The 9,880-nt window shown below is 60.1% G+C and overlaps 1 protein-coding gene and 1 long non-coding RNA gene across 5 annotated transcripts in view; one reads left to right on the top strand and one right to left on the bottom strand.

The window, feature by feature from the left end:
* The first annotated feature begins 5 nt into the window (after positions 1-5).
* LOC108304085 lies at positions 6-3,126 on the top strand. The gene is made up of 2 exons (XR_001825119.2): positions 6-93; positions 2,648-3,126. It is a non-coding gene; the product is annotated as an uncharacterized LOC108304085 (long non-coding RNA).
* Positions 3,127-5,113: 1,987 nt separating this feature from the next.
* EVL (Enah/Vasp-like) overlaps positions 5,114-9,880 on the bottom strand; it is a 183,734-nt gene continuing 178,967 nt past the window's right edge. For all 4 annotated transcript variants that reach the window (XM_017528134.2, XM_017528131.2, XM_017528133.2 and 1 more), the window contains exons 12-14: positions 8,050-8,116; positions 7,516-7,573; positions 5,114-5,657 (exon numbers count right to left, since the gene is read on the bottom strand). In XM_017528134.2, coding sequence (XP_017383623.1) covers positions 5,620-5,657; positions 7,516-7,573; positions 8,050-8,116 — 163 coding nt within the window. In that variant the 3' untranslated portion in view covers positions 5,114-5,619. The remainder of the gene's footprint in view (positions 5,658-7,515; positions 7,574-8,049; positions 8,117-9,880) is intronic.

Genomic DNA, 9,880 nt, shown 5'->3' on the forward strand with positions numbered 1-9,880 from the left:
TACTACGGGCCCCTCAACTGGATCACCTTCAATGTGGGCTACCACGTGGAGCACCACGACTTCCCCAGCATCCCAGGCTGCAACCTGCCCCTGGTATGTGGCTGGGGTGGCAGGGCTGTGGCAGGGCAGAGCAGGGCTGCGGCAGGGCAGAGCACGGCTGCGGCAGGGCAGAGCAGGGCTGCATGGCCATCTGAGGAGGTAGGGGCCCAGGAGGGCCTTGGGCCATGCCCAGCGACCTCTCCGTTTTGGTGCTGGTCATAGCATGGCCGCTCACACTTGCCCCAGGGCAGGAGGAAAGGCAACGAAACACAGGTGAGTCCTCTGCTGGAGGCTGAAGCAAATTCAGGGAGGCAGGGTCTGAGAGGCATTTCACAGTGGAGGCTGCTTGAAGCTTGCCATGAAGTATGCCAGAGGGCTGTGTTTCCTCTGGCAAGCTGCTTACCCTCTCTGTGCCCCAGCTTCCTCTTCCTTGAAGCAGGGCGGCGTTAGTGACACTGTGTGGAAGCACCATCTGCAGACTCTGTCCCTGCTCATTCCTTGTCATTGCCCTGTGTCCCTCCAGGGCCCAGAGAGGACAGGGCGGGCCTTGCCCTTCACAGCCCAAGGGGCTTGGCCAGAGCTGATGGGGAGCGGAAGCCGCAGGGCTGGGCACCTCTGCCTTGAGAGACTGGGAGCTGGAGAATTTCTGAACAAGAAAGGACGAAGGGGAAGGGGAGGAGGAGCCATCCCTTAGCCATTGCCAGCCTGTGCCTTAGTGGCCTCTGGCTGCCTGGAAAGAACTGGAGTGGCCTGCAGCAAAGGGGGCAGGAGAAGGTGGCACTGGGGTGTTCAGGCACCTGAGAGCGCCTCTGTGTGCACGTCTGTGTGAGCGTGTTTGCCCTGTGATTATGTGTGGGTGCCTAGTATTTGCACGTATGCAGGTACTTGCATGTGTGCCTGAGCGTGCATACATGCTCTGCATGTGGTTTCGTGTGAGCACTTGCCTAGTTGTGCAGGTGTTTGTGCATGAGTCCCTGAACGTGTTGTGTGTGCGTCCTGGCCCGTGTGACTCGAATCCCTCCGACCGGTTCCAAGCCTGGGCTGTGGCCTGTGCCCTCCTTTCTGGCTGGCAGTACCAAGGCGGTGCTCTGCACTGGGGACTATCTCGCTTGAACCTCACTACAGCCCAGGAAGCAGCTGCCTTCCCATCCATTATCCCTGTTGTATAGATAAAAAGGCAGAGGTGCAGGGGGAGAGAGATGCCCACCTCGGGAGGTGACAGGGTACAGAGGGGAGTGGTGCCCACCTTGGGAAGCGACAGGGCATGAGGATAGCTGCCCGCCTCAGGAGGTGATGGGGTGCAGAGGAGAGAGGTGCCCACCTCAGGAGGTGATGGGGCACAGGGGGAGAGGTGCCCGCCTCAGGAGGTGATGGGGCACAGGGGGAGAGGTGCCCGCCTCGGGAGGTGATGGGGCACAGGGGGAGAGGTGCCCACCTCGGGAGGTGATGGGGCACAGGGGGAGAGGTGCCCGCCTCGGGTGGTGATGGGGCACAGAGGGGAGAGGTGCCAGTCTCAGGAGGTGAGGGGTGCAGGGGGAGAGCTGCCCGCCTCGGGAGGTGACGGGTGCAGGGGGAGAGCTGCCCGCCTCGGGAGGTGACGAGGCGCAGGGGGAGAGCTGCCCGCCTCGGGAGGTGACGGGGCGCAGGGGGAGGGGTGCCCGCCTTGGGAGCTGATGGGGCGCAGGGGAGAGGTGCCCGCCTTGGGTGGTGATGGGGCACAGAAGGGAGAGGTGCCTGTCTCAGGAGGTGACAGGTGCAGGGGGAGAGGTGCCCACCTCGGGAGGTGACAGAGTGAGAGTGCTGCTGTTAATCACGAGCCTTTACCTCTCTCAAGCAAAGTGCAAGGCTTTGAGTGCCTGGTGCTGGCTTTGCCTCCCATGGCCCTGCTGTCCAGGTTTTGCGGCTGGATCCCCTGCATCCTGAGAGCATCCTTAGGAGGTGACGGGGTGCAGAGGGGGCAGGAAGGGCATCCTGTGATGGGAGTTGCTGAGCAGTGGGGCGGCATGGTGGTGGTGCAGTTGCAGGCACTGAAGCTGGGAGCACTTCCTGGAGGAGGCAGTGGGGGTGTTGGTGCAGAGCAAAGGCTGGAGGGGTTAGCAGGTGCTCAAGAGGCCTTTGGAAAGTGACAAGCACTTTCCTCGGCTCGCTGATGCCGAGGTCACTGTTGGCGGGTCACTGGGCTGAGGAGCATGGGTGTGACCCTGTGGCCTGGCAGGACTCAGGTGGGCTATGCCTCAGCTGCTACCCCAGCAGTGGGGTCTGTGGATCAGGAAGTGGGGTGGGGTCAAGTGGAGTGGTGCAATGAATTCTCCAACTACCACTTGGGGCAGGGCACTCCAGCAGGGAGCACCAGCCTTCTGGGTACCCAGGGAGGTGGGGGATGATGGTGGCAGGGAGGACTACAGGGGATGGCCCCGTGTTTGGCTGAGCTGGACATGGGCACCCCGGAGGCTGTGATGCATGTGCATGCATGTACACCTGTGTGTGTGTGTGCAAACATGTCTGTGCATGAGCGTGTGCAAGAGCAGCACGTGCTCAGGTGTGCGTGTGTGCTTGCACATGTGGCCCCGAGGGAAACCAGCCTCTGAGCCCCACCTCCTCTCCACAGGTGCGGAAGATTGCGCCCGAGTACTACGACCACCTGCCGCAGCACTCCTCATGGGTGAGGGTGCTCTGGGATTTTGTGTTTCAGGACTCCCTGGGGCCCTATGCCAGGGTGAAGCGGGTGTACAGACTCGCAAAGGATGGCCTGTGAGGCTGCCTCCTGGTGGCCATCATCCCCCACCTGCCCCTCCGGCCTCTCACCCCAGCTCTGAGGGGATGCATTTCCTTCCTGCGCCCCGGGCTGCTGCCCTTGTCCCCTCAGAGCGTCCTGCACAGCACACCTGGCCACAGCAGTGTGGGCTGCAGGGCTCTATCTGCTCGTGGACTCACCCTGGACCTTCGCAGTGGCCCTCCCTTTCCGTCCCTCACCGGGCAAGGCCTGGACCTGCCCGTGGTGACCTGGGTGCTCTGAGCCCACAGTACCCACAGAGCTGACTTCTTGGGGTGCCTGTGCCGTCCATTAAACCTGGCGTCTGTTTCACAGCCCATGGATTGTGCTTCTGAGGGGGTGCTGTGGGCTGGAGCCTGGCCCCAGAGAATGGGGCACTGGGCTGCCCCGGCGGGTGGAGCTTGAGGCCTGAGTGCCGCTTCCTCCAGGCCAGGCCCAGGTCCTGTGTGCGCTCCTGGCTCTTTGCAGGATGGTGCCTGCTGCTGGGCAGTGTCCCTGAGGGCCTGCCACTACCATGTGAACACACACTGAGGTGTGGACAGCAGAAAGCTCATTTTGGTCATCTGTGTGGCCCCGAATCTCCGGCTCCTCCCTTGCCTGGCTGGGCCCTGCAGAGGCTGGCTCCCCAGCCTGGAGCCCAAACTACCTGCCTCATCCCCACTCCTTGGGTCTGTTCACTTCCTGCTCTCCCTGTGCCTTCCGGCATGGGGAGTGTCCCGGAGCCCACAGAGGGTCTGTCTCCCACATCAGCTTAGAGGGGCTGGCCGGGCAGGTGAATGCGCTGGTGAGCCACAGCTCAGAGGGATGCGGGCCAGGCAGCGTCCTGGGAGTCTATGTGAAGTGGGCTATGTGTGGGTCCTTTCTACAGAAGGGCAGAAGGCACAGCTGGGATGTAAGAGGTTGTCTTCTCCTGGAGGGCTGGGCTGGGGTGGGTCCTGATGTCCTAGAGGTAGGTAGGCAGTAGGAGGGGTGCCTGGGTGAGGCCCTCCCTGCCAGAGAGAGAGATGGAGGGGCCCAGTCCTGCTGCTTCCACCACAGCCCTGGGGAAGGCAGCCTCAGCCTCCAGGACTTAGGAAGGGAGACCGAGGCTGCAGTCAGGGCTTGAAGGCCTTGCCATGAGTCGGGTCCCAGGGGCTGTCCCTACTGACTTGGGAGATGGAGGCCTCCCCCCACACCTGGGAGTGGCCTCGCATGGTGCCAGGCTCCCTTGTCCCTGGGCAGCCTGCTGAGTGGCACAGGGAAGCAACCTGAGCCCAGAATTTGTTCTGTGAAGGAAGCACCACTGGCCCCGCACGAAGACTTTGAGCTGGGCGGCCCCTCCCTGTACACACAGGCCCACTCACAGGCTGACGGGAGCCCCAGAGCACCCGTTCCTCCTGCTGTGTCTGAGGGGCGCCTTGTCCAGCACTTTTCTTCAGACCGCACAAAGGGGCATGTCCAGGCCTCGTCCACAAGCTGGAGGCCAGGCCCAGGTTTAGAGGGTGGTTCTGAAGATTGTCCTTGGAGCTCTCCGGGAGACTACAGGACTCCTGGCCTGGGGGGGAAGCAGGAGAGAGCAGCTCTGAGCTGTGGTCTGCAGGTCCTGGGTTAAAAGTGCCACCAGACCTTGGTGCCTTGCCTCCTAAGGGGAAGAACAGTCATATTCCTGTCACTAGGGCTGCTGGGAAGCCCAGGGAGGTGCAGTGTGTCAGGAGCAGGAGCTGGCCCTTGAGATCAGCCACTGGGTCCCAATACGCCAGTGCTCCCTTCCCTGCCATGGCCCTTGGGGGCTGCTGGGCACACTGCTCTTGGTGGCCGTGGGGGGTCATGTGGGAGAACTGGGGCATGAACGGTCACAGGATCTCAAGGCCAGCCTGTTGGTGACCCTGGGTCCTAGAAGCCAAGGGTCAGAGCCTCTGTCTCTGGCTGCTGCTTCAGGGCAGGGGCCTGGGACAGGCCATTGCAGGCCAGGTGGTCCTCCCCAGAGACTTTGTGGACCCGAGGAGCAGGCAAAGCTGCCTTGCATTTGCCCGGTGTCTACTGAGCCCCACGTCCATCCCTCCCCTGGACAGGGTGCTCAGGGGGCCCTGTCGTCAGAATGCGCACAGAGTCCTGTGGAGCTCAGGGGTGTGGGCTGCACTTAAGGGCCATCTTCCTGGGGGTCCTGAGGCCCAGCTCCAGGACACCAGCCCACCCTTCCTGGGCTTGGGAATGCTCTGAGCCCAACTTTCTGTCCAAGACCACCATCTTGCTCCTACGACTTCTGGTCACGGTGGTCCCAGGCTCTTCACCGAGTGTGAAGGACCAATGTGAGATCCTGAGTGCGAGGGTGCGGACAGTAAACCTTTATTACTGTGTGAACACAGACACCGTGGTGCATGACAGACAATTTCAACACCATGATCGCTGGGGACGGAGCTGCGCTGGACAGCTCTGCAGTGCACGGTGGCGCCAGACCAGGCCGCTGTCACTGCCAGCTGAGGCGCTAACAGCGTCACCTGGGAGAAAACCTGGAAACCATCTAATGAAGCAGGTGATTTAGGGGTGTCTCTCTATAAACCAAAAGAAATGTACACTTAAATAAGCAAATATAAAATACAAAAAAGACAAGTAGACCTGGTGTTCTGTGTCAGGTAGAATCTAAAAAAATCCAGGAGTTGCACTTGGTTTCCTCACTGTAACGTGTGATCACAGGTCGGGAGGTTTCTCGGCAGTGCACCTACGCTCCCGTGCGTGCTCTGGTGCGCTGGAGTCTGGGGCTGGCTGGGCTCCTGGCTGTCCTCCGTGGCCAGATGGGCTCGACATCTCAGCGCAGCGCGGCTGACCCCTTACGTGGTGCTGATCCCACTCAGCTCCTGCCTGATGGCTGTGGGACAGGTGGTGGCGGCTCAGGTGCAGCCATGGTGAGTGCAGTCCAGCTCCTCATCAGGGCCCCGCGCCCCTGGCGTGGACCTGCCTGGCATCTGCCCCTGCCCCATCCCCTGGGAGCCCCACCCAGGCTTTGGCGCAGACATCTGGGATGATGACAAGAGGCTTTTGGGGGCTCATCCGCCATTCCTCCTGTGGCGGCCCCTGCTGCCACTGCCCCTGTTAGGGGAGGATCTGGCTCAGGACAGATGCTGGTGCCCTGCCTGTGGCTCACTGCTGCTGAGGCATGGTGGGTACTGGGACCCTGGTGTGAGGAGCTGCTCTGCGTGGGGATGCAGGGTCTTTGTAGGCTCTGGACAGGTGGCTATCGAGGTGCCAGGGGCCTGGGAGCCCTTCCCCCAACAGAGTGGAGGCTGAGGTTCTGCCCTCCCTGCTCCTGCAGGGGCAGCAGGAAGTCCTGGCCCTGGCTCTGCTCACTCCCCAGGAGACACAGGGGCCTCTCTTGTCTCCTGGCTTTCTCCCCACCCCAAGCTAGTGCTCCAACTCCCCGCCTCCCAAATTTGGGCCTTTCCCTCCTTGCTCTGCTATCTGTCTCCTCCCTGACTCCCCCTCCTCTATGCCAGCTCAGGCCTCTCCCTGGATGGACCCTGTTGGGGCAAGAGCCAACAGCCAGGGCAAGGCGGGGGGGTGGCATCCCCCAGCCACAGGGAGCTGCTTCGCAGAGCCCCTGGCATGGTCCATGCCCACCCCTTCCTGGGCTCTCAGCCAGGGTGGTTTCCTGGGGCTGTACCTGTGACAGGCAGAGGCTTTGGAGGGCCCTTGGTTTCTGACCAGCTATGCCTGGGGCTGGAGGGTGCCCAGCAGTAAGGCGGTGTTACCAGTTAGCTGGGTAGACTGCCTCACATTCCCTCATTTGTTAACTCCTTATCTCCCCAGCCCAGGCCTTTGGGCGAACTGGACAAACAGGAACTGAGTGCTCTCTGCTCAAACAAGGGCGGGCCGGCTAGGCGGGGAGGCCTGGGTCTTCGGACTCCTACCTGTCTCTTTCCTCTGCCATCAGCCTCCAACCCTGTGTGCTTGTGGGACCCTTTTGCCCAGGTCACTGCAATGTCCCCGGGGCCAGACCCAGCTGCACACCAGGTGTGAGCCTTCATCGCCCTAGTGGGGGAGGCAGGTGGGAGCTGGCACTGGCTGCACTGCACAGCTCTGACCCAGGGCTAAGCCTGCCCTGCCCAGACCCACCCCCTTTTCCTCTGGCTGCAGATCTGAGCCAGCGCCCTCAAAGGCTCTGGTGGGAACCGGAAGGACGGATGTATTGCACTGAGACCCGCCCTGCTCCGGAGCCAGAGGCTGCTCCCCACCTGCTCCCCAGCCCAGGGCCAGGCAGGCTGCGGCTCAGGCCTGGAAGGGGCTTCTGTGGCCCTTGGTCTCCCTGAACCCCCAGGAAGGCAGAGTGCTTCTCTCAGAACCCCAACACGAGTGACTGGAGGTGGCAGAATCAAGATGGCAACATAAACCATCAGGGGTGAAATGACAGATGCTCAGGTGGCTTCCTCCAGACCTGGCTTTGTAATGATGTGGGGTCTGCCCACCATGCACCTCCTACGTGGGACCTCGGGGAAGGTGCACAGGGCTGTGGAGGGTCTCAGATTCGGATGTCATGCCACCGGGAGCTGCACATTCTTAGGCAAGTCACTTAGCTTTCCTGAGCCTGTTTCCTCAACTAGAGATCGTAAGAAGAATGAAATTTCTTACAGGGTGGGCTCTGCTCAAAACTGCAGGCCCCCACCCTGGGTGACAGGGACCCCTGTCCTGCAGCCCTGGGTGCCGCCCTCCCCAGCAGGGGTTCCACTCACCATCGATGATCTCCTCCTTCACCTTGTGGAGCTCTCTGACCACCTCCTCTAGGATCTCCTATTGGAAAGGAGCATCCAGGTGAAGGGACAGGCAGTGGAGACAGAAAAGCCAGGGCCATGTTCAAAGGGGTCAGGGTCTCCTGGGCCTCTCCAGAGTCACATCTGTCACCCTTGCCTCCCTGCGGCCCCCTTTCCACGCTGAAGGGGGACAGTGTGGAAGGCCTGGAGACATCCTGCAGCCGCCTCCCTCAGGCAGATGTGGCTGAAACTAAGGGCTGCCCTAGGGAAGAAAACCCCCGAGGCGGGCCTAAGGGAGGTGCCCAGAAAGGTTGAGGGACGTCTTAGTTCTGGTGACAGCAGGGGCTGGGGACAAGGGACAAGCTTGGTCACCCCCTTTCCGTCATGGCTGCTCCCTGACTGGCTTTTTGGCAGCCACATGTGGGCCCCCAGGGCCTGCCTGGCCGTGCTGGTCAGAGACGGTCCCCAGCCTGCTGGCTGCTCTCAGCGTCTGAGAAGGGCACAGGGCACACTCACCTGCTTCATCCGGTCCAAGTCGAAGGCATCCAGGGCCACGTCATTCACGCTCCCAGCAGGCTTCATCCTGGGAGAGGAAGGGTGGGTGAGGTAAGTGGGAGCAGGGCTGTGGGTGCCCGGCTGGAGGCGGGTGTGAGGCAAGCTGGCTGTGCAGAGGGCAAGCTCAGGCCAGGCCCATCTGCGCCCCTCACTCCACAGAGGCTGCTGCTTCGGACTCTGGCCACCTCACACTACTTGAGAAGGACTTCACGCGAAGTCTATACCCCGAAAGGCTCTCCAGGGATACTGTGACCATACTTCCCAACCCGAAAGCCAAGGCTGGGGTAACAAAGGAACTGCTTTCTGATCAGAGCTCTTATGCAGAGGTAGCAACTTAAGCAATGACACTGAACCCACCCGTTGCCTCTCTGGAAAGAAAACAGTATCAACAGCCTCCTCCTCAGGGTGGGAGCTCATGCTCCAGGTTGAGCTGGGGCTCAGGGAAGCAGCAGCGGCAGCAGGAAGTACAATGTAATGTTGCGGAGCTCACACCAGCTCGGAGGTGTGCTCTTGACACATACCAGCGTCCCTGGTGCTGGAGCCGGCTCGGGCACAGCACACCTCCCCCAAGAAACACTCTCCCATGTGGTTTCCTTTTTTTTTTTTTTTTTTTTTGAGACAGTTTCACTCTTATCGCCCAGGCTGGAGTGCCACGGTGCAATCTCAGCTCACTGCAACCTCCGCCTCCCGGGTTCAAGCAATTTTCCTTCCTCAGCCTCCCAAGCAGCTGGGACTACAGGCATGCGCCACCATACCCGGCTGTGTATTTTTAGTAGTGACAGTGTTCTCCATGTTGGTCAGGCTGGTCTCAAACTTCCAACCTCAGGTGATCCACCTGCCTCGGCCTCCCAAAGTGCTGGGATTACAGTCGTGAGACACCTCGCCCAGCTGGTTTTGCTCTTTTGAAGTAGTTCTCATAGACTACTACTTTGAAAAGTTTCTGAACTAAGGTAACTGACTTGAATTTTATTTTTATTTATTTGAGACAAGGTCTCATTCCGTCACCCAGGCTGGAGTGTAGTGGCGTTATCACCCCTCACTGCAGCCTCAACCTCCCAGGCTCAAGTGATCCTCCCACTTCAATCTCCTGAGTAGCTGGGACTATAGGCATGTGCCTTTTTTTTTTTTCCCCGAGATGGAGTTTTGCTCTTATTGCCCAGGCTGTAGTGCAATGGCGTGATCTCAGCTCACCACAACTTCTACCTCCTGGGTTCAAGCAATTCTCCTGCCTCAGCCTCCCAAGTAGCTGGGATTACAGGCATGTGCCACCACACCCAGCTAATTTTGTAGTTTTAGTAGAGACAGGGTTTCACCATGTTGGCCAGGATGGTCTCGATCTCCTGACCTCGTGATCTGCCCGCCTTGGCCTCCCAAAGTGCTGGGATTACAGGCATGAGCCACCGAGCCCAGTCTCTATTTTTTTTTTAAACTTTTTGTAGAGATGGTATCTCACTGAGTTGCCCAGGCTGGTCTCGAAGTCCTGGGCTCAAGTGATCCTCCCATCTCGGCCTCCCAAAGTGCTGGCATGACAGGCATGAGTGCCACGCTGGCCTGATTTGAATGGTAATGTCTCTCAGGAGATCGAGACTATCCTGACCAACATGGTGAAACTTCATCTCTACTAAAAATACAAAAAATTAGCTGGGCATGGTGGCACACGCCTGTAGTCCCAGCTACTTGGGAGGCTGAGGCAGGAGAATGGCTTGAACTCGGGAGGAATAGGATGCAGTGAGCCGACATCATGCCATTGCACTCCAGCCTGGGCAACAGAGCAAGACTCTGTCTCAAAAAA

Source organism: Cebus imitator, unplaced genomic scaffold (assembly GCF_001604975.1).
Source record: "Cebus imitator isolate Cc_AM_T3 unplaced genomic scaffold, Cebus_imitator-1.0 Scaffold52, whole genome shotgun sequence".
Taxonomy (NCBI): domain Eukaryota; kingdom Metazoa; phylum Chordata; class Mammalia; order Primates; family Cebidae; genus Cebus; species Cebus imitator.